The 25,218-nt window shown below is 37.0% G+C and overlaps 1 protein-coding gene across 2 annotated transcripts in view; it reads right to left on the bottom strand.

Annotated features, from left to right (window-relative positions):
- Window positions 1-3,197: 3,197 nt before the first annotated feature.
- The window catches only part of LOC126416224 (sodium-dependent dopamine transporter), a 558,982-nt gene continuing 536,961 nt past the window's right edge, over window positions 3,198-25,218 (bottom strand). Inside the window, exons 13-14 of one of the 2 annotated variants that reach the window (XM_050083832.1) lie at window positions 22,931-23,098; window positions 3,198-5,370 (exon numbers count right to left, since the gene is read on the bottom strand). In XM_050083832.1, the coding sequence (XP_049939789.1) occupies window positions 5,254-5,370; window positions 22,931-23,098 (285 nt within the window). In that variant the 3' untranslated portion in view covers window positions 3,198-5,253. Of the gene's footprint in view, window positions 5,371-22,930; window positions 23,099-25,218 lie in introns of those variants that run through there. The other variant, XM_050083839.1, reaches the window with a different exon arrangement.

Raw genomic sequence — 25,218 nt, 5'->3', positions numbered from 1 at the left:
TTAACATTTCATCTGACCCTGATGAGTGTCTCCTAAAAATACTGCTGGAAGCCTGATGTGAAACTGCCTGTTTGTCATTTCAGTATCCATTGGTCTTATGTGTTTTTGTACCTGGGATTCTGATTATAGAGTTAATGACTATTTCAGAGCCAAAATGGAATAATGGTGTTGTTGATGTGAAGTAACTAGTAAGTCCCACAGTTTGTCACGTAGTCACGAGAATTGTCTATCTAATGTGAGAGCTTACCTGTCAATGAAAGCCAACATTTGACACTGAAAGCAGGTTTATTATGTAAACACAAAGTAAAACTCATTTAGAGCTTAACTGCATTTTGAACAGTGTGTGTACATTTACATGCATCAGACATATTTTTGGTCTTACAAAAATCCAAACATTGTCTTATCAAGAAGGCCTTTGATCTTCCAGAGATGGATGACATCAGAGATATTGGTCTATAATTTTATATGAGTATATCTTTAGAGAAGGCACATTATTCTGATAATACACTTTGCTTGAATTCTCATTATGTTAAAGAAACTTGTGTGCAGTATATGCATTCTTTCATAACACAGATGGCTGTTCATCTAGGCCTGCTGACTTTTAAACTTGTAAGTTTTGTATTTTATTGTTTTTATGACTTAATAATCTATGCTGGGGAACAAACTTGTTATACTTACATACCTTTCAGGTGTTATAACTAAAATATTAGGGAAAAGAGTAAATTCTAAAATTTATTAATTTCTGTTAGTTATCTGTTATGCTATTGCTTTCCTTTATCTTTATGTTGTTTCTTTGTTTGACTTACTTCATTTCTTTTTTATGTTATTCCAAGTTGATTTGGTTTTATTCTCTGTACAATATATTATTTTCTCAGTCACTGATTCTTTTGGAGGCAAACATTACTCATCTGAACACCTTTCTGTAACTGTGGTGAAAGTTTATGAACTCCAATTTGCTGCAGTCTCTTTAAGAAAACGGATTTATGAGTCTAAGATGAATTTCTAAAACCTACCATTATCTGCCTGGTATTATTAGATGTTGCTACTGAATGACATATTTTGGAAGTATTTTTGCTGGAATTTAATTTATATCATGTAGATAAATTGAATGTGGGAGGCTATATTGCAAGCAATTGTTTGGAGGTGTTGGACAAGGGCAAAAATTCTTTCAGTGGTGGCAGGCATAGGCCCTTCCCAGAACCTCTAACCTGAATTCATTTCTCTCCTCACTCCTATGACACACTGAACACTCAACTTCTACATGATCCACATAATCCACAAATCCAACAATCTGGGACACCCCATTGTGGCTGCTTATTGTGCCTCCACTGAAAGAATTTTGGCTCTCACTGCCCAACACCTCCAACCAATTGCCCATAATCTAGACTCCCAGATCAAAGATCTGTTGACACTGTCTCCCTATACACTAAGATCCCTCATGCCCATGGCTTTACCACTGTTGAACACTACCTTTCCCAACATCCTTCAGACTCCAAACCAACACCTCATTCATCACACAACTTACTGACTTTATACTAACTCACAACTAATTCTCCTTTGAAGGGAAGATAAACAAACAAATCTGTAGCACAGTCAATGGCATCTGCGTAGCCACAAGGATCATAACCCTGTGGAAAACAGTGCCCAATCGACCCACCCAGCACTTCCTATGGCAGTCCTCTCACAGGCTTATCATACTCCATCAGGTGCTAGGCCACCTGTGAAAGTACCATGTCATTTACCAGCTCTGCTGAAATCATTGCACAGATTTTTATGTTGATGTGACTACCAACCATCTGTCCACCAGGGTGAACAGCCACTGCCAAACTGGTGAAGAGCAAAGTAGGCCACCCTGTGGCTCAACATAGCATGCTTGATTTAAATGGCTGCTTCACTAACCAAGCCATCTGGATCCTCCCCTTCAACACCAGCTTTCCAGAACTGTGGAGACAGGAGTTATCTCTGTTCCTGAAATTATCCCAGCCTCACCCTTCAGTAACATACTGTCCCCACACCTTCCAACCAACAATTTCCATTCAGTCTGTCATATTATTTCTTCTCTATTCTCATCTGCCACCCTCTCTGTGTGCTGCCCTCAGCCAGTGCACCTGCCCATCTTTCCTCTTCCCCACTCCTCTCCTTTTTCATCCCCTGTCTGTCCTCTTTGTCTGCACCTCCCTGCACCACAGCTACCAGACACTGCACCTTTTGGCTTTCTAGTCCCTGCATACTCAGCCAGAAGCTGTTCTTCTCTCGCCATGCCTGTACATCACTATCCCTCCCCCTTCCCCACCCATCCAGATTGTTGCTTCCATTCTGTGTGACAGCTGCATTCTGCTCCAAACTGCTGGAGGCGATGGTCATTTGTGCGTGAGGTGTGCTTGCTGGTGTGAATGAATGAATGTTTGTGTGTGTTTCTCTTTCTGGTGAAGGCTGTGACCAAAATCTGATGTGTAAGTGTCTTTTAGCTGTGCCTCTCTGCAACTTAACATGTAGTCTTTACAGTAGGAAGCAGTTTATCTTGTTCTTACATTGTTAAATCCATTTTTTTTTTTTTTAGATGATCCATCTTGTAGATGGTAGATGATCCATTTCAAGCAGTTGTTTTATTTAAAACAATGAGAACTACCACAATGTGATCAGTCAGCATCATCACCACCATTGTCAACATCAAGTTATATGTTTTCAAATGATTTGCCAACATGTGTTTCTGTGTTGGTAGATTTCCTCCCTCAACACAGTATCCCACGTCTCTCCTTCCTATGTGTTCTTTAGTTGGCCCCACCACCTCTTTGTAGGAAGTCCATCTGGTCTGCATCCTGCCATGCTCTTTTTAGTGATCATTAAATACATAAAATGGTAAGTACTTTCTTGCATGCTCTTTACAGTGGTTTTGCTGGGTATGTAGTTAGATGCAGATATGTCATGTCAGCCATTACCAGTATTAGTTATGGCTCAACATTTTTCACTTCACAGCACTGTTGGAAGTACCGCAAGTTATGACACCAGAACACTTTTAAGAAGTGCCCATATGTGCAGTGGGTCAGGATGTTAAATAATATAAGTAAAAAATGAGAAGGTCATGGTAAAAATTTCTTTAAATAAATCTTTTTTATTGTTTGTTAATAAAAAGTTTCACATACTTGTTACTAAAAACATAAGCAATAATTAAAAATTAACAACAATAAAAGTGATCATGACATTTATTTTTCAACATAGGTAGTTGAACGTTGATTCTCCATCAACCATGAATGGAATGGTAGTACATTAGTGTTTTACATTGTGCCTGTGTAAATGATTAAAAATCATAGACAGCAGATAATTATTACATCCTGTACTTCCAGCAGTGAACCAGAGTGACAAAAAATATGTGGAACATTAATTTGTATTTTTTCTTTATTTACAAAACATGTTACATCTTCCAATAATTTATTGAATACTATTCACAGAAAAATGCCAACTAATAGAACGTTAAAAGCTCATTAAACAAATTTTACACACTGTAACATCTTTTTGTACAATTTATTGCTCCCTGTACAGCTTTATCTATTACATATATTGTTTCTATACTATTGGTTGTATGGTGTGATGGGTATTTCTCAAAATACCTGTTTCTCCGAGCAATTCCATTGTAAAATACTGCATGTAAAACATCAGTCTAAATAAAAATATTGTACTTATAACTTCTTAACTAATAGTATAGCCACATCATTGCAAAAAATATAACTACTACTTGCCTTACAAGCATTTGAGATATCAAATAAGTTAATCCTGCTGGTATTACAGTCTCTTTTGGTTGATATCTATTCTACAGCATTTAACTACTAACTTCACAACAACATCTAATGTTTGCTTTACATATTTCCTTTTCTTGTACATATTTATACAAACTATGTACATATTAATTTTTTCCATTGCACCATAATAAACTGTATCAAATTTGAGAACAAGTGTTGCAAGTAAACACATTCAAAAATATCCAATGGCTGTTCTGGCTATTTTTGAACTGCACAGGCATTTTTTGTTATAAAAATTAGCATTTATTTTGTCACTCTATGTTATTTTACATGAAAACACACACTGTTTACATTTTGTTAAAAAATTAGCCTTTTACATTCTGTACAACTACAATAACAGCACACTTACAGTAACTTGATTATAATACTGTGGTGTCATTTTTGTTTCTAAAATTATACCTACTAACAGCAATGGTATATTGTGCACTAAAATATCATCTTCCAATCTCTATTATGCTACTGTTTTAAAGTTACCTAACTGTTTGGCAAGACCTAAAGTTTGTACATCACATTTATTTTTATACTGGTTAGTACACACATAATATTTTCCTTTGTTACACTCATATTTAAAGATCTTTCCACACCAATATATTTAATTACAGCAGATAAATTGTTTTTCTACAAAGTACTCACTGTTTGACTATCTTTGGTTCTCAGATCTTTATTGAGTCTCTATAACTATCAATAGTTACTGGCTACATTTTTACTAACTGGCAAGATAGTGTAAATCTGGCAATTATATAATACTTATTTTGCTATAAACTTTACACCACAAAATGTTTACAGCATTATGTATGGGAGACAAACTACTGGACATCACAACCATTTATGGGTTTCTTATACTTGTAAGAACTAGATAAAAGACAAAAGTACTCTTTTGTAAGTGTCTTTAATACACTGCTAACAACCTTGCTATATTGTTGAATATGAGATATGAGATAATCTGATTGATAGCATATTTGATTTGAATGAATGCTGATTTCAACATACTAAATTTCCTCAAAGTTCTGACTCAAATAAAATGTTATGCAAACGACTGGAAGCCAGTAACAGAAGTATTCAAAGCTATGACAGATCACAGATTTTAGATGTAAAAGTGCATTAGAGCATGTTAAATGAGTTTTAGTTGAGGGTTGTAACATTTACATGAATGCAGTGAAAGTGAAATACAGTTTTTTTCATATAACTTCCAAATATATTGGTCAGTTTTGTGTTGTTTGCTTATGACACTACTGGAAATAATCAGTATCTTTTATAGATCATGGACATTATACGTATAACCTGTAAACTAGGGTCTACCTTAATGGTCATGTTGGAGCAATTTCAGTATTTAAGACTGTAGTAACATCACATAAATTCAGTGATAAATATTTAAGAAGCCATTTTTAATGTACATTATGTATAAACTATGATTAGTGGCAATTTTTTCTATATTGTATGAAACTGCTCTACTTACTTAGACATTTTCAGCAACAGGGCTTGATGTGAGCCTTACTTGTGTAGGATCACTCTGTATGCCATTGACTGCCATCCTCTGCTGATCTCGCCATGGAGTTGTCAGGAATTTCAGTCTCTGTAACAAGCGGGCAAATTTATTTTGTTCAGTATTCAATAAGCCTTCCAATAGGAGCTCATTATATTTCCATGTACTTGTAAGAGTAAAACAATTTGTTAACATTCATGAAAAAAAGTTAGATAAATAATGCAGCAGTTACAACAGACATACATTCATCACAGTTTGTGGACATCCTAAGAACAATAAATTCATATCACAATAGCTTACTGAGCAGTTTTGATGTCATTTCACACTTCACCAGGGTTCATCCACAAGAAACTTTGTCTTTATTGAAGCAACAATTTTAACATCATATGTTAAACTTCCTCAAGTCACTGCTTAATGATGACATACTTCATTCATGTTGGAACGACTATAAGCAAGTTCGTGGGGCTCAAAATTGGCTCACCTGTATTACCTGCCATGGTGAACATAATATATTGAGAAATTTGGAGAAGCCTGTTAGTAAAAATTATAGAATCCTTGTTGCAGAACTGACAATTCTATGTCACCCTAGTAGGCAACAGAAGTCTCTGGAGAATGTAGAAAAGTGGCCTTGCTCAGGGAAGTGTTCTAGCCCCCATCTGTTCAACATGCACACAAATAATCAGCCAGTACCCAAATATATAAGACATTTTCTCTATACTGATGATTGGGTATCATAGAGCAAGGAAGAACCTTTGAGGAAGTAGATGTAAAGTTTAGGAGAATACCCTAGTATCCATGTCAACATATTATGATGACAACTCTCTCAAACCAAATTGAACTAAAAACAAAAGTTTGCACTTTTCACCTGCACCCAAGCCTAGCAAATATAAAGCTGCACATTGACTGAATGGGTCTACCCTTGAGCCCACAGACCAGCTGACATATCTTGGAGTGACTCTTGACAGGTCCCTCACACACAAACATCACTGCGAAAAACCTGAAGTAAGGTAGCTGCAAGGATCAATATCCTTTGCAAGTTAACTGGTAGTAAGTAGGGTGCCAAATCTATTGTGCTTAAACTACCACTTTGGCTCTTTGCTTTTCCACAGTTGAGTACTCGTGTCCTGTCTGGTCTAGATCGGCACATGCAAAGTAGATCAACATAAGCCTTCATGAAATCTCTAGGCTAGTTACAGGAAGCATGAGACCCACTCCACTGGAAAAGACCTACCACGCTTCACGTTTCAGCAGTCACAAATTGCATGAACATACTGGGCAATTCAAAAAGACATTTGATGAGCACCATTCACTACACATCAACCTTTATGGATTAAAAAGACTAAAATCGAGACAGTGTGGAGCCTATTAGAACCTGATAATAAGTGTGACTGAAATACTAAACATGGAACATCATCTAACATGCCAAAATTGTCCTTTACATTGCTCTCTAGACCACCTCTGGCTAAGCAAACCTGAAGCTTGTGACCTAGCCCAGCACTAGGCAAAAAAATTGACAGCTCCAGACACAAAAAAGCGAAGTAAAGTAAACTGAAGAAATCACACTAAAGTGAGTGTCATGCGCACCAAAGCATTTCACCAGATGCATAGACACTATGTTAACGATATGTGAACTTTTTAGGGAGAATCTTGACAAATTCGTCAACCACCTAAATACTGTGCATTCATAAAAACATCACATTCACTATGGAGTTGAAGAAGAACAATTGCCAATCTTTCCTGGATACCCACATGAAGAAGAAACCTGCTGCCACTTTGGGACTTGGGATACACAGAAAATTTACTTATAAGGAAGGATATTTGCCAACAATGAGATGACATTCTCCAGGGCATTTATTATCATGTAAACAATTTCTGATACGCAGAACGAGGAATATGCATAATGAGGACAACCTTTAGATGGAGCTGGATTGTCTGGAAAAAGATGTTTTCCTCAAACAGATATAGACGGGAAGTCATTAAGAAGACTCAGAGCATTGAGACATCAAGGAAAGAGTAAAAAAAGAGACCAGAGAATTGCATACCTACTACATGCTGGAATGGCTCTGTCTAACTGTTCTTCCTACTCCACAAGAACCATCTGTAAAATTAACAGATCTTTTGTGCAGTGTGAGAGATACTCTAAGGTTCAAACATTTGAGATCTATTGCATTCCTTACAAATGCAGCAAGTTTTACAGGGGACAGAGATAGCACTATGTCTCTGTATATTGCACTGAATGTAAGACTTGATCAGGTAAGTAAATTGGCACTGGCTGAGCACAACTTAATTGAGGAAAGACAAATCTGATTTCAAGAAGACATCTTATCTATTCAGAGAGTGGTTCCTGAAACAGTATTATTAAGGAGCCATTCAAAATAAGTATGACTTCAAATCTCATGAACATGGTAGATGTTTTATCCTCAGTGCAGCTTGGCAACAGTGTATTGGAAGCAGTATGATTGGAATGGTAACATTCTGGATTTAATTGGTAACTGCTAGACAGCATGCACATGTTGCTTCCCAAGTAGAACAGACACCAGCATTTCACCAGAAGTGGGAAGGAGAGTACAGGTCCTAAAAAATTTCACAGTTATTATGGAGACTGCCGTGGCAAAGAAATACAAGAAGATTTTATTGTCCATAAGATTTGTGTTCACATTGATTTAGAAGACTATGAAATGGGTTTTAGAAGAAATGATAGAGGGAAACTTAATTTCTATAAAGAGAAATGTGTCTAAAATGAAACTATGATACAAGAGAGCAGCAGATACAGGAGATAGACTATCCTTAGCAGAATATGAGAATATTTTGGGAACTTGTTACACACCATGCACTTTGTTCTAATCATGTAACAGGCCTCAGGTTACACAAATCACTTTAGTTGTTGCCTACTTCCTTTTCTCTCCTCATATTCCTCCTTCCTGTTTCTGACATTTTCTTTCCATTTCAACTTCTTTACTGTTTATATTGTTGTCTTTTGTGTCCTTTGACTTTTTTTCCTCCATCATTTTTTCTGCTTTCCTTTTTTCTGTAGACGCTTAATTTTGTGTAATCTATGCTTCCAGATTCAGTCTGCCATTACTGTATTTCTGATTTGTTGATTGCCACTCTTAATTAACTTTTTTGGATTCCAGATCTTGTCTTCTACTAGCATTTAACTACTTATTGCACTCCTGTCTTATCCCTTTATAGTTCTGCATAGTGTGTTCACAAACTCCTGCCTTTTTTCTCCAAGTTCCTCCTTTCATATTTCAGATGAATGAATCTCTGAATGCAAAAGCTAACTTTTTTATCTGTGCCTACTTCCATGTTTAACTCATAAGATTTACGAGATATCAAAACTGATCCATCATTTTCCCAAAAATGAACAAGTTTTAGAGGCTGCAAATCCATATATCTGTAGCAGTACTTATGGGTAAAGGAACAGATAAAACTTAAGAACTGACTTTTGGTTTGTCAGTTTGTAATGTTTGATCAAGGGGATACATGGAAAATTGGAAAGCCTTTGAATAATAATAATAATAATTTTTACTTGCATCATCATTACAGCCTTGGACACCAGATTAAAAAAGATGTTAATAAAATAATACAACAATGTAATAGAATATGTTAAAAACAGCACATTAGATATTCTAGCTGAGATTCTGTAAATAGATATTTGCTACCACTAGTATAAGCCATATACTAAAAAGTCCATATTTATTGCAAATTAGGGTTTACAGTAGCATCTCCCCTCCTCCCTCCACAAGGAAGCATGTAGTTATACCATATGCCAATTGCAATGGCCAATAGAGGTGGGTGGGCAAAAATTAAAAGATACTAGAAAGGAATAGTAATATTTCAGAGTGAATGTGGAATAATGGAAAGAGACTGAGGCAGACACAAGCAACAAGAGAGCAATGGCATATGGTCAGAGCCATCTGCTGCGGAGAGTATACTAAATAGGAGAGCGCCAGTGCTTTGAACCATCTGCCTGGTAGCTGAGCTAATGTACAGGAGAATGAAATTCATTTATATCTCTCTCCAGACAGATGCAGAAGGCAGTCAGTTGACCTCTCCTCCATGCCTCCTGATTGGTTATTCAAAGGATGCTGGGCTATGCTGCATCTTAGAGGTAGGTGAGCTTCTTGTGTATCTAGAAATGTGGAAAATTCTGAAGTGACAGGTGTCCTGTGCTTCTCTCAACACTGTGTAATGACAGTGATAGAGAAGATGAATGTCAGGGATTACTGAATAGTATCATTTTTATGCAGGGTTAACATGGAAAACGGAACAAAAGCGAACTGGTGCTTTTAATTTATTATGGAAAAAGGGAGTTGCAACATATGTAAAAATTGGACATAGAGTTAAAAACACTGGAAAAAGCAGTTTCTGTGCAGATCAGAACCCAGAAGCATGTGCTTGTGAGTTGTTATTGCACACAAATTCATTGCTGAGCTGTCTGTCAGGTAAGATGGATCAGTTAGTAGCTTGTGGAGATTTCCATGTAGATTTCTTAAAAGATTCTGACAGGAGAAATGAATTGGAATCATTATTTGGCTGGTTCAGTCTGATTTGAGTAGTGCATTTTCCTACTTGTGTAGAGCAATGTATCATTACCTTGACTGATAAAATTCTTATAGACAGGGCTCAGGCTGAAACAGTTAATATGTATCCAATTGTTACTGGACCGACTGATCAGGGTGTGCAATTAATGGAAATGAACAGTACAGCATCTTGAAGGTATGAGGCATGCTCATACAAAGCACTGAGGCTTTCTACTGATAAGTGGTTCAGTTGAAGAAGCAAGAGAATATATCAAAAATGTCCTTCCACAAAACTTTAAGCAACTAGAAGAAGCGCCAACATCATCCACCAAAATTAATATGGTCATAAAGTTCCCAAAATAAAAGTTTCTGTCGTGTTTATGGAATAAAACAGAATTCTGAAGAGTGATTGTAATGTACTGAAATTGTACTCTGTACTTATCACTGGTTTCTGGAACTTTTGAAGTTGATCATGCCTTTTCTCCAGGGAGCACTGTAGCAGCGGTCACATGCCATGTTGGTGTGTGCAGAAGATTCATTGTTGAGCTCCTACAAGGAGCAGTCATGCACAGCCACAACACAGATAAGCAGTATGTAGAAATTGGTAGAAAGTATAATTAAGATTGGAAAGTTGTATAAAGTTGTACATCTGGTTCATAGGAGAAAAGTGTTTGAGTAATCCAGTCATTTCATGCAAAAGCTCATGATGTTAGTTGTGAGCTTTATGGTTGAAACAGTAATGTGTTTGTGGATCAGTAATTTTCATGGAGAAACATGTAGATGATAGAACAAAAATGAAAAGGCTTCTCAAATAAATGATTAAGTGTTTAATCAATGTGGAAATGCAGCATAGGAGTGGTTACTTCAGTGTGAATGTGAAACAAGAATAATTGTTAATGTGATACTGGATGAGCTTAGGCATTGTTTGGGAAGTGTGTTACATGCTAAAGCGACAATAAAACAGAGTAATATGACTTGCACTGTTGATATTTTAAAGTGATATTTTCCAATTTTCAACTATATGAGTATGATACCATATCATAATGAAATAAAAACTGTGCTGGAGAAACCAATGATCAGTCATTAGTAGACCCAGAAGAAGGCCACATTAACCGATGCTGAAACGTTGGTGTCTCCAGTATAGTTTATTTACTTTATGATGTGGTATGATACTCAGAAAACTTTTAAGGCAATTGACTATGGCCATGGAAGCCTATGCAGTTATAAATACTTTAACATTTGGAAAGTGTTCATACTAGGCACATGACCAGGTTCATTTTGTAACAAAGCATATTCTCTATATAAAGCTTCCATACTCAAGTCTGGTAGAACCTTTACAAGACCCAAATAATAATCACTTTAGTATGAACAAATTTACTTTGCTTAGCACATCACAATTTGGATTCCAGAACAACTGCTTGATAGAGGATGCTATTTATACATTCACTCCCTAAACATTATATGGCTTATATAATAAAGTACCCCAGTTAGTATTTTTTTGTTTTCTTTTGAATGCATTAGATAGCGTAGAAGTTTTATGGGTTTGATGGCTTTACAAACAACTGGTTTGAATCATACTTAACAAACAGAATGCAAAATGTTGTATGGAATAATTAAAAAAATGTTGTAAGAGGATAAATTTTAGTGACTGGGGAGAAATCACAATGGGAGTCCCATGGGTTCAAATTTGAGTCCATTCCTATTCCATATATGTGTGAGAATGACCTTCCACTTAACATTCATCAAGCAGAAGTGGTAGTTTTTGTAGATGATGTTGGCATTGTAATTAACTACATCAGAGATAAAGTAACAGAAAATGATCAAGTGGTTCTTTAACTGACTCTCCCTAAATTTTGAGAAAACTCACTATATTAAGTTCTGTACAACAAATGAAGTCATATTACATGGAAGTATGTCATGGCAGTCGGCAGCAAGTGGAAACAAACAAGAACTTAGACTGCCTGAGGGGGAGGAGCAGTGCAGGGGAACAATTCTGGCCTCCATCTCACATAGCTGCCAGCTTATACACACATTCTGTGCATCTACAAAAGCAGAACTGACATAACAGTCATTGGGATCAATGTTCATCTCTTGTGTGGTTAGTGTTGCACTCGAAATGTTCTATGCACCATGAGTACTCTGTAAAAAAAAAAAAAAAAAAAAAAAAAAAAAAAAAAAAAAAAAAAAAAAAAAAAAAAAAAAAAAAAAAGGCATCATGTATGATTGCAAATAGGACTTGCACTCTAGGTGTACAAACTTAATTATGTATGCAGATAATTTCATGTAGCTCAGTGGTCTCATGCAAGTATTTTTATTGGATGCCAATTTTGCAACTTGTGTGACCCTAACCTAACCCAATTACACAACTGGGGAAAGTGGACCTGCAGTTTGATGTGGAATCCAAATCACGTGTTGTTCCTCACACTGTTGAAAGGTGAAGGCTGGGTTAAAATGAAGACTGAAAAATCCATGGTCTGGCCAAGATTTTCTCCCACTTTACCTGTTTTGTTGCACTCTCTTTGTTGTTTTTTATTTCCCTGTTATTGTTGTCAGAATTTGTCTGGGCAGACATCACATGACATCCCTTCACGTTTATCACTGAATAATTCATGCAGCTTTTGTTATTACAGAGGGCACCCAGCACACTGTCCACATATGCTCAGCTACAGTGTCAGCGATGTTCGACTTTTGGCAAATGAGTTTGCGAGTATCAAAGTACGTAACTTATGTGGCCATAACTTTTGACTGCATTGGCTTTGAAGCTTAAGTTACTTACACTGCTGAGGGGCCTTGATAGTTTACATAAATTTCTATTTTATATCTCTACCAGTTCCCAAGAAAAAGGGGTCTTTGTAGATAGACAACAAATGGTAAAAAATATTTTTTATGTGATGCAGTCACAGATGAACAATTTTGGACTTTTACCCTTTATTTGTATTGAAAAACCTTGCATCAAATTTCATGATTCTAGGTCAATGGGAAGTATCCTATACATTTTGATCAGTGAGTTTGCAAATATCGAAGTGTGTGACATAAATGGCCGTATCTTTTGATTAGATTGACTTAGAAGCTAAAATCTTTTACAGCACTGAGGGACCATAGACTTTACAATGTGATATAAATTTCAACTTGATACTTCAATCCGTTCCTTACAGCAAGGTGTGTTGTCAGGTGGACAGGCAGACAAAGGGAAAACAAAAGGATCCTATAAGGGTTCTGTTTCTACTGACTGAGGTTCGGAACCTTTAAAAATGAGCAATCCACAACACAAAAAATCTGGAGTACACAAAGCATGTGGTAGTGGTTAAGCAGCAGTTGTTTGCTGTGATTGGCAGTGGTAGTGCAGCCCTATCCTTTACTGTTATCTCACACAACCATAGTTCAAAACACCCCCCCATCTAAAACTGCCACAATATAATGTCCACACAAAACCAACAGTTGTTGATGCACATGAATGTGTGAGTGAGTAAACAGGGTAGTATGCTCAAAATTTTGATGAAAACTTGAACTGGAAGAAGTGTATTACTGAGTTGATCAAATAATGAAGCTCACAGACTTTTGATCTTAATATAATTGCTAGTCTTCCAAACAAACAAATTAAGCTCCTAACATATTTTGCATATTTTCACTCAGTAATGCTTTTGCATTATGGAATAATTTTCTGTAGAAACTCATCCCATAAAAAGAAACTGTTGATTGCACAAAAGCAAGCAGTGAGAATGATATGGGATGTTTACCTGCAACCATCTTGCAGGCACCTCTTCAAGGAGTCAGGCATTTTAGCTACACCTTCACCAAATACATACATATATATTTGCTAATAAAATTTATCATAAATAATCCATCACCAATAGTGAAGAGTTGTGATGTCCAAGAAAAATTACCTTTATTGCTGATTATTAAAGCTATCATTGGCTCGGAGACAAGTTTAATATAGGTAAAAAATAACCATTTGTCTAACATGTAGCACAATAGTTCAAACCCTGTTGTTGTTGTTGTTGTGTTCTTCAGTCCAAAGACTGGTTTGATGCAGCTCTACATGCTGCTCTATCCTCTGCAAACTTCTTCATCTCCCAGTACCTACTGCAACCTACATCCTTCTGAATCTGCTTAGTGTATTCATCTCTTGATCTTCCTCTGTGATTATTACCCTCCACGCTGCCCTCCAATACTAAATTGGTGATCCCTTGATGCCTCAGAACATGTCCTACCAGCCGATCCATTCTTCTAGTCAAGTTGTGCCACAAATTTCTCTTCCCCCCAATTCTATTCAGTACCTCCTCACTAGTTATGTGATCTATCCATGTAATCTTCAGCATTCTTCTGTAGCACCACATTTTGACAGCTTCTATTCTCTTCTTGTACAAACCACTTATCGTCCATGTTTCACTTCCATACATGGCTACACTCCATACAAATACTTTCAGAAATAACTTCCTGACACTTAAATCTATACTCGATGTTAGCAAATTTCGCTTCTTCAGAAACGCTTTCCTTGCCATTGCCAGTCTACATTTTATATCCTCTCTACTTCGTCCATCATCAGTTATTTTGCTCCCCAAATAGCAAAACTCCTTTACTACTTTAAGTGTCTCATTTCCTAATCTAATTCCCTCAGCATCACCCAACTTAATTCGACTACATTCCATGATCCTCGTTTTGCTTTTGTTGATGTTCATCTTATATCCTCCTTTCAAGACACTGTCCATTCCGTTCAACTGCTCTTCCAGGTCCTTGCTGTCTCTGACAGAATTACAATGTCATCGGCGAACCTTAAAGTTTTTATTTCTTCTCCATGGATTTTAATACCTACTCCAAATTTTTCTTTTGTTTCCTTTACTGCTTGCTCAATATACAGATTGAATAACATCAGGGAGAGGCTACAAATTGTAAATAGCCTTTCGCTCCCTGTATTTTACCCCTGCCACCTACAGAATTTGAAAGAGAATATTCCAGTCAACATTGTCAAAAGCTTTCTCTAAGTCTATAAATGCTAGAAATGTAGGTTTGCCTTTCCTTAATCTTTCTTCTAAGATAAGGCGTAAGGTCAGTATTGCCTCACGTGTTCCAACATTTCTACGGAATCCAAACTGATCTTCCCCGAGGTCAACATCTACCACTTTTTCCATTCGTCTGTAAAGAATTCGCGTTAGTATTTTGCAGCCGTGAATTATTAAACTGATAGTTCGGTAATTTTCACATCTGTCAACACCTGATTTCTTTGGGATTGTAATTATTATATTCTGCTTGAAGTCTGAGGGTATTTCGGCTGTCTCATACATCTTGCTCACCAGATGGTAGAGTTTTGTCAGGACTGTCTCTCCCAAGGCCGTCAGTAGTTCTAATGTAATGTTGTCTACTCCCGGGGCCTTGTTTCAACTTAGGTCTTTCAGTGCTCTGTCAAACTCTTCACGCAGTATCGTATCTCCCATTTCATCTCCATCTACATCCTCTTCCATTTCCATAATATTGTCCTCAAATACATCGCCCCTGTATAGACCCTCTATATATTCCTTCCACCTTTCTGCTTTCCCTTCTTTGCTTAGAACTGGGTTTCCATCTGAGCTCTTGATATTCATGGAAGTGGTTCTCTTTTCTCCAAAGGTCTCTTTAATTTTCCTGTAGGCAGTATCTATCTGTGAGATAAGAGTCTGCATCCTTACATTTGTCCTCTAGCCATCCCTGCTTAGCCATTTTGCACTTCCTGTCGATCTCATTTTTGAGACGTTTGTTTTCCTTTTTGCCTGCTTCATTTACTGCATTTTTATATTTTCTCCTTTCATCAATTAAATTCAGTATTTCTTCTGTTACCCAAGGATTTCTACCAGCTCTCGTCTTTTTACCTACTTGATCGTCTGCTGCCTTCACTATTTCATCCCTCAAAGCTACCCATTCTTCTTCTACTGTATTTCTTTCCCCCATTCCTGTCAATTATTCCCTTATGCTCTCCCTGAAACTCTCTACAACCTCTGGTTCTTTCAGTTTATCCAGGTTCAATCTCCTCGAATTCCCACCTTTTTGCAGTTTCTTCAGTTTTACTCTACAGTTCATAAACAATAGATTGTGGTCAGTGTCCACATCTGCCCCTGGAAATGTCTTACAATTTAAAACCTGGTTCCTAAATCTCTGTCTTACCATTATATAATCTATCTGATACCTTTTAGTATCTCCAGGGTTCTTCCATGTATATAACCTTCTTTCATGATTCTTGAACCAAGTGTTAGCTATGATTAAGCTATGCTCTGCACAAAATTCTACCAGGTGGCTTCCTCTTTCATTTCTTACCTCCAATCCATATTCACCCACTACGTTTCCTTCTCTCCCTTTTCCTACTACCGAATTCCAGTCACCCATGACTATTAAATTTTCGTCTCCCTTCACTACCTGAATAATTTCTTTTATCTCATCATACATTTCATCAATTTCTTCATCAACTGCAGAGCTAGTTGGCATATAAACTTGTACTACTGTAGTAGGCATGGGCTTCGTGTCTATCTTGGTCACAATAATGCGTTCACTATGCTGTTTGTAGTAGCTTACCCGCTCTCCTATTTTTTTATTCATTATTAAACCTACTCCTGCATTACCCCTATTTGATTTTGTATTTATAGCCCTGTATTCACCTGACCAAAAGTCTTGTTCCTCCTGCCACCGAACTTCACTAATTCCCACTATATCTAACTTTAACCTATCCATTTCCCTTTTAAAATTTTCTAATCTACCTGCCCAATTAAGGGATCTGACATTCCACACTCTGATCCGTAGAACGCCACTTTTCTTTCTCCTGATAACGATGTCCTCCTGAGTAGTTCCCCACCCGGAGATCCGAATGGGGGACCGAACCATGGTTCAGGGTGGGGGGGGGGGGGGGGGGGGGGAGGAGGGTTGATATGTACTGCATTCTCCCCATGAACCATGGGGAGGCTTGCATGCCTCAGCGATACAGATAGCCATACCGTAGGTGCAACCACAATGGAGTGGTATCTGTTGAGAGGCCAGACAAATGTGTAGTTCCTGAAGAGGGGCTGCAGCCTTTTCAGTAGTTGTAGGAGCAACAGTCTGGATGATTGACTGACATGGCCTTGTAACACCAACCAAAACGGCCTTGCTGTGCTGGTACTGCGAACGGCTGAAAACTACAGCCATAATTTTTCCTGAGGGCATGCAGCTTTACTGTATGATTAAATGATGATGGCATCCTCTTGGGTAAAATATTCTGGGGGTAAAATAGTCCCCCATTCGGACCTCCGGGTGGGGATGTTGTTATCAGGAGAAAGAAAATTGGCGTTCTAAAGGTCGGAGTGTGGGATGTCAGATCCCTTAATCGGGCAGCTAGGTTAGAAAATTTAAAATGGGAAATGGATAGGTTAAAGTTGGATATAGTGGGAATTAGTGAAGTTCGGTGGCAGGAGGAACAAGACTTCTGGTCGGGTGACTACAGGGTTATAAACACAAAATCAAATAGGGGTAATGCAGGAGTAGGTTTAATAATGAATAGGAAATTATGAATGCGGGTAAGCTACTACAAACAGCATAGTGAACGCATTATTGTGGCCAAGATAGACACAAAGCCCATGCCTACTACAGTAGTAGTAGTACAAGTTTATATGCCAACTAGCTCCGCAGATGACAAAGAGATTGATGAAATGTGTAATGAGATGATAGAAATTATTCAAATAGTGAAGGGAGACAAAAATCTAATTGTCATGGGTGACTGGAACTCGATAGTAGGAAAAGGAAGAGAAGGAAATGTAGTAGGTGAATATGGAATGGGATTAAGGAATGAAGAAGGTTGAATACATGGAAGAAGCCTGGAGATACTGGAATGTCTCAGATAGATTGTATAATGGTAAGACAGAGATTCAGGAACCAGGTTTTAGACTGTAAGGCATTTCCAGGGGCAGATGTGGACTCTGACCACAATCTATTGGTTATGAACTGTAGATTAAAACTGAAGAAACTGCAAAAAGTTGGGAATTCGAGGAGATGGAACCTGGATAAACTGAAAGAACCAGAGGTTGTAGAGAGCTTCAGGGAGAGCATTAGGGAATTATTGACAAGAATGGGGGAATGAAACACAGTAGAAGAAGAATGGGTAGCTTTGAGAGACAAAATAGTGAAGGTAGCAGAGGATCAAGTAGGTAAAAAGATGAGGGCTAGTAGAAATCCTTGGGTAACAGAAGAGATATTGAATTTAATTGATGAAAGGAGAAAATATAAAAATGCAGTAAATGAAGCAGGCAAAAAGGAATACAAACATCTCAAAAATGAGATCGACAGGAAGTGCAAAATGGCTAAGCAGGGATGGCTAGAGGACAAATGTAAGGATGTAAGGGGACATATCACTACGGGGAGGATAGATACTGCCTACAGAAAAATTAAAGAGACCTTTGGAGAAAAGAGAACCACTTCCATGAATATCAAGAGATGGAAACCCAGTTCTAAGCAAAGAAGGGAAAGCAGAAAGGTAGAAGGAGTATATAGAGGGTCCATGCAAGGGCAATGTTCTTAAGGACAATATTATAGAAATGGAAGAGAATGTAGATGAAGGTGAAATGAGCGATATGATACTGCGTGAAGAGTTTGACAGAGCACTGAAAGACCTAAGCCGAAACAAAGCCCCGGGAGTACACAACATTCCATTAGAAATAATGATAGCCTTGGGAGAGCCAGCCGTGACAAAACTCTACCATCTAGTGAGCAAGATGTATGAGACAGGCGAAATACCCTCAGACTCCAAGAAGAATATAATAATTCCAATCCCAAAGAAAGCACGTGTTGACAGATGTGAAAATTACCGAACTGTCAGTTTAATAAGCCACGGCCGCAAAATACTAACACGAATTCTTTACAGACGAATGGAAAAACTGGTAGAAGCCAACCTCGAAGAAGATCAGTTTGGATTCTGTAGAAATATGGGAACACATGAGGCAATACTGACCCTATGACTTATCTTAGAAAATAGATTAAGGAAAGGCAAACCTATGTTTCTAGCATTTGTAGACTTAGAGGAAGCTTTTGACAATGTTGACTGGAATACTCTCTTTCAAATTCTGTAGGTGGCAGGGGTAAAATACAGGGCGCAAAAGGCTATTTGGCTATTTACAATTTGTACAGCAACCAGATGGCAGTTATGAGTCGAGGGGCATGAAAGGGAAGGAGTGAGACGGAGTTGTAGCCTATCCCCGATGTTATTCAATCTGTCAGTAAAGGAAACAAAAGAAAAATTTGGAGTAGGAATTAAAATCTAAGGAGAAGAAATAAAAACTTTGAGGTTCGCCGATGACATTGTAATTCTGTCAGAGACAGCAAAGGAGTTGGAAGAACAGCTGAACAGAATGGACAATGTCTTGAAAGGAGGATATAGGATGAACATCAACAGAAGCAAAACAAGGATAATGGAATGTAGTCAAATTAAATCGGGTGATGCTGCAGGAATTAGATTAGGAAATGAGACACTTAAAGTAGTAAAGGAGTTTTGCTATTTGGGGAGCAAAATAACTGATGATGTTCGAAGTAGAGAGGATATAAAATGTAGACTGGCAATGGCAAGGAAAGCGTTTCTGAAGAAGAGGAGTTTGTTAAAATTGAGTATAGATTTAAGTGTCAGGAAGTCGTTTCTGAAAGTATTTGTATGGATTGTAGCGACGTATGGAAGTGAAACGTCGACGATAAATAGTTTATACAAGAAGCTTTCAAAATGTGGTGCTACAGAAGAATGCTGAAGATTAGATGGGTAGATCACATAACTAATGAGGAGGTATTGAATAGAATTGGAGAGAAGAGAAATTTGTGGCACAACTTGACTAGGACACGGGATCAGTTAGTGGGGCATATTCTGAGGCATCAAGGGATCACCAGTTTAGTATTGGAGGGCAGTGTGGAGGGTAAAAATCGTAGAGGGAATCAAGAGACGAATACACTAAACAGATTCAGAAAGATGTAGGTTGCAGTAGGTACTGGGAGATGAAGAAGCTTGCACAGGATAGAGTAGCATGGAGAGCTGCATCAAACCAGTCTCAGGACTGAAGAACACAACAACAACAATAACAACAACAACAACATGTACTACATGATACGATTCAAAGTAATTTATATAAAATTTATACAATTTTCACTGTGTTTAATCCATACTTCTGCAATATTTGTTATATAATGTAAAATTTGCGTAATGTGTAGCTATTATGCACACTATCAAGTATTTGAGAATAAGAGAATTTAGTGTCTTGCAACAAACTTTATGTGTAATTTCAGAGCTTTATGAAACTTTTTTCTCACTGACAACCTCCACAATATTATGAAAGGGAAAAACGTATATCTCTTTCTACATTTTCATTGTACATGCAGTAAAACTGTTGCATCAGGCAAGACAACATGACATTTACATTTATTGCTTCTTTGTTACTAAATCTATTCACAACACATTTAGCAGACAGTATCTACAAATCCTGTTGAATGTATCTGTAGAATTGTATCATTCTATGACACATAGTTCAGGAGTTACGAGGGTAGCAGGAGATGGACAGAGGAAGAGAATGGGAGGAGATGGACAAAGAGCTGGGGTATGGAGGATGTAAACAGAGAGATGGGGGAGAAGGAGATTGACAGAGAAGGGGGTGGAGGAGATGGACAGAGAGAAGGGGAAGGAGGAGAGGGACTAATAGAACTGAAATAAATGCAGTGCCAAGTACTAAGATAGTCATGTATAAGTATCCTGTGTACTGACTTGTTCCACTTAATTCTGATAAAAGAAAACCATTCAGATGATCTATGGAACACTAACTAGATAACAAACTACCTTAGTCTGGATTCAGTACTGCCCTTGGACTCTGTTTCATCAGCTCAGAACTCAAGCTTGTACCCAGCTAGAATGACTGGATACTGAATGTAAAATCTTAACAAGAAAAAAGACAATAAAAATGCTAATTTGTTGATGCCCACATGGTGACTGATAACTGGGGTTATACAAAAAGTAATAATTACAACATGTTAAGATACCCTACTGCTGAGAGGAGAAAAAAATGACATGATGTGCCCAGTAGAGGAAATTATTTATACAGAAATGTATCTTGCAATGAGAGTGCCCAATGAAACACACCAAAATTTGACACATAAGTATTTATTGACTCAAATCATTTTGTGTATGGCTGTTAGAAATATTTATTGTTATTACAGTTTTGACATTTTGCTATTGTCAAACAATGTGGGATGTTAAAGCGCATTCTATAATGCTAAGTTGTGATATGCTGGATCATAGTGCCCAGCTACCTGAACTGTATTCAAGCATGTCACAAATTAACATTGTAGTCAAGCTGTAATATCCCACGATGCTTACAATACCAAGTTATCAAAACTGCAGTCATATTAAATATTTCTTACAGCCATACGTGGAATGGCTACATTCAATAATAAAACTACTGCTTGGACCCATTCCTCATTAGAACAAGTGTTAATGTTTCTAAAATTCCTTGTATGTTGGGCCAACAGAAAACTGCAATTCAAGCAAAGATCTTGGAACAAACAGTATATTCAAAATGACTTAAAGCACTTAAGGATTGCTGCTTCATTAGGTATATGCAGTTCATGAATTCATTCAGTTCACAAATAGGGTATCCTAGCTACATAATGATAATATGACAAAGATAGTATTTTATGTACATAATATCAGGTTAGTGCGATTGATTCATTAGGTTTCAAAGCACTGTTTTTTTACAAGTATATGACGTACAAAAATGGGTGGAACATGAAAAGATGGATATGCTCATCAACTTTCTGGTACAATCTACAAATGTTAGATGTGTGTGCCTTGGTCAGCTGGCACACAACCAGACTGTAATCCAGTTCCATCCAAGTGTTCACTAGCATATTTCCGTCAATGTCCGTCATAGTAGCAATGACTCTTTCCTGCAGTTTTTGCAGTGTTGTTGGCATTGTGAGAGCTGGTGACCTGGAAGGCGGGGGGAGCATGGCAACAGAGGAAAATCACCCAAACCAGTGTGTACTAAAGTCAAGAAGCCAGCAGCCAGTTGTTGCACAAACCACACTGCAACATAGCCAGGTACATGGAACCTGTCCTTATACAAAGCATATGAACTTTGACTTTACGGAAATAGTTTCCAATCCAGTTACTTCAAATACACTAAGGAAGAATTTGACATCATGATGCCTACTCAATAGGATTTCAAAACCAGAGATCTGCTAGTGACTCAGTAGTTTCCAGTGGCAAGGAAATATCAATGTTAACACTGTCGCCACTAACTGCTGAGGCAGTGACACTAGGAAAAGTGGGAAGAAGAAATATATTCATTCTTCATTATTCTCTTTTTCTTTTTAATAGCATTATAAATCAGGGTATTACATGTACTGGCATAGTATCAGCTACAATGGAGAAGGGGGGTCAGGGGTGGGGGGCTGCTCTGGCTCTTAAGCTACTATGCTGTGTTTATATTTACTATTTTGAGATGACCATGTCTGTAATTTTACTGACTCAGAGTATGTTATTAGCTATCTGTCTACTGGAAAAGTTAAAATCTCTTTATATGAATATTACTGTTAATTGGAATGTACATGCTGAATCAAAATATTCTGATACATTGTACATGGAATAGGTAATAAGGTATCTTTTAGTATTTTTTTTTAATATCTGGGAAATCTTATTTCATACCATATGTATGGCAGCAAACAATCACAGGTATTTGCATGAGAATGAAAAAAATTCTTTCTGTATCCTTGACAGCAATGCAGAGTTTGTAAAATTACTATTATTTATAGTACTGTCATTGTGAACTTAACAGTACATTCCTAGTCATTCTTATTAGTAACCACGAATGTCATTAAGGAATACATGCAGTGGCACATGAAAATAATGTGTATAAGAATAGCAAGTTCCTTCAAAAGGCTTCTGTAAGTTGTTCTTTTACTAACTTTACTCTTTATATTCAGATTATTGTTACTTCTGATTTGACTTGCTTTTATTTTCTAAAACCAGCACTTAACTGAAGAAAATGTTTATTAAAAATTATACATTTTTTGCCTAGTCCGAGATACATGGAGAAACAAACTTAAATGAGTGTTAATGAAATAGTAGACTTTATTTATGAATGTAAGTATAAAATGTTACTTACCTGGAGAATGGTACCTGGTGTAGTAATAATTTTGTAGACAGCCATTCCAGGAATCATGGAAATGCTAGAGCCAGCAATGATCCAACCTAATACATTTGCCCATGTTGGATACACATAGTCATCATAAGTCAGAGGTTCATAGTCTATAAGTCCATAAACAATGATGAACTGCAAAAGTAGTAACAATTAAACTATAGTATGCCATTATAAAATTGTGAACAGTGTCATGTCATCCATCTCCTATTAACATATTGCAATAAAATCTTACAATTTTTATCAGTATTTAACATTTTGCAAAAGGGAAATTTTGTATGTAAAACACTGTATTACTCTACAAGAGGAAAAGGTAAGATTTGGTCAGCGTAAGCCTTTTCACTGTTATATCAAAACACATACAGTAATTAAGAAATACTAGAAACAAATTAATGAAAATGGGCAGTTTTAACCTTATATTACATGTTTTCAGTTAAATGTGTTCAAACATAACATTTATTTAATGAATATAATAATGGCAATTCTTGGTGAAATGTAAATAATGTAAGGAGTAAAGGCAACAACTTGTGATGAAACAAGCTGGGATCTCTTTACTTCCTCTCTTGTTTTGCCATCTGCGTCCTTAAATTCATTTTATTTTCATTTTTGCCTAATTACCATTAACATGTATAACCCAAATTTTCATAAAAGAGAACAGTTGGCCCTCAGTCTTAAGGAATATAGCACCAGGTCTAATTTTGAGTATATAATTAATTTTGTAATTTATGTTGACCATTCCTAGTCAATATCTCTTGCTATGGGGTGAAATCAGTAATTGTTTCATGACTTAGATTCTATTGTTGACTTATAAAGAAATATAAATTCTGTACTAACTATAAACATTTGGAAGAACCATGTATTTATTTGGTTCCATTCGAAAATATATGAGTGAAGCCAGCCCTTAACTATTTCCAAAATAATTACCAGGTTTGTCAAAAGTATTGTTTATGTAACTATATCTTTTAAATTCGCTATTTAAACAAATAATTCAGCCTAACCTTTGTGATAGAAGGAAGTGTTAAAAAGAAGGAATTTTTCAATGTATTCAGTTAATTGAATCAGTTATGTTTTAATTGTAATTTCTAAAACTTAAACACTGAACAATGTATAGATTTGGTGCCTATTATTGTGAGGATATATAAAGAACTGATTTTTGATCACAAGTCAGTCCGCGGCCAATTTTGGTGTGAAACATGTATTGGTTAGATTAACAACAATGCATCAACTTAAGAGTGGAATAAGTGTAACACAAATAGGCTGTGTGTTAGAACAATTAATGACAATGTCTGTTTAATTTATTTGAAAAATAGTGTCACTCGTACCACATTATACTGCAGGAAATGTGAACTGTGTGGTTCGATTTTACTGTTCATAGATGTTCAACAAACTATTGTAGCAGTAGGCTGATGTTGCCTGCAACCTATTAATGAGGCTTGCCAACATTTACTGATAGTGAACTGGCTATATAATTTGTGTAATACTGGGGGATTGTGAATGGTTAAGGTAAAGAACTGTGAAACACAATTGTCCAACCGTTGGCTACTTCATTTACAGTAGTCAGTGCTGAACTTCCATCCCTCCCTCCCCCCCATTTTTTGAGCCAATATAACAATGCAGTACGTCGACACCATGGACTGTCAACGAAGAAATAAAGCAGGCGAATGTCACAAACTCATTGAATAATGAAGGCACTGAGTCATCAAAAACTACATAAACGAAATTAAGAACTTTGCTAGGTTTTGGACAAATCTTTTTTCAGAGCTACAAAGTACTTATACATGATATCTGATCAAAAGTCTCTGGACACAGGGAACTGACCACTAGGTGTCACAAGAGTATCACAGTACACCAGTATCAAAGGAAGTAGGAAGCATTCTGTTGTCAGAAGAGGAGCAATAACAGCAGCATGGGCCCAAGTCAACTGTTTGTGATGTGATTGTGAAGTGCAAATGTGAAGGAACAACCACAGCAAAACCAAGGCTAGGCAACATCATGTATGAATGGAAAGGGACCATTGAGCATTGCAGAGTGTGGTTGTAAAACCCTGCATGAAATCAGTGGAAGAAAACACTCATGAGCTCCTCATAAGCCACATATTTCTGTAGCCAGTGCTAAGTGATGTTTGAAGTGGTGTTACATGAATATTTGAATACTTGCTGACAAAACTCCAATTAAATATATTTATTCTTGATGGAGATGGCACAGAAAAGATTCTGTGTAGACTGAGACTGAATGGTGCTGCTGGAATCTTCATA

Source organism: Schistocerca serialis, chromosome 1 (assembly GCF_023864345.2).
Source record: "Schistocerca serialis cubense isolate TAMUIC-IGC-003099 chromosome 1, iqSchSeri2.2, whole genome shotgun sequence".
NCBI classification, from domain to species: domain Eukaryota; kingdom Metazoa; phylum Arthropoda; class Insecta; order Orthoptera; family Acrididae; genus Schistocerca; species Schistocerca serialis.
This window is presented reverse-complemented; position numbering and strand designations above follow the sequence as displayed.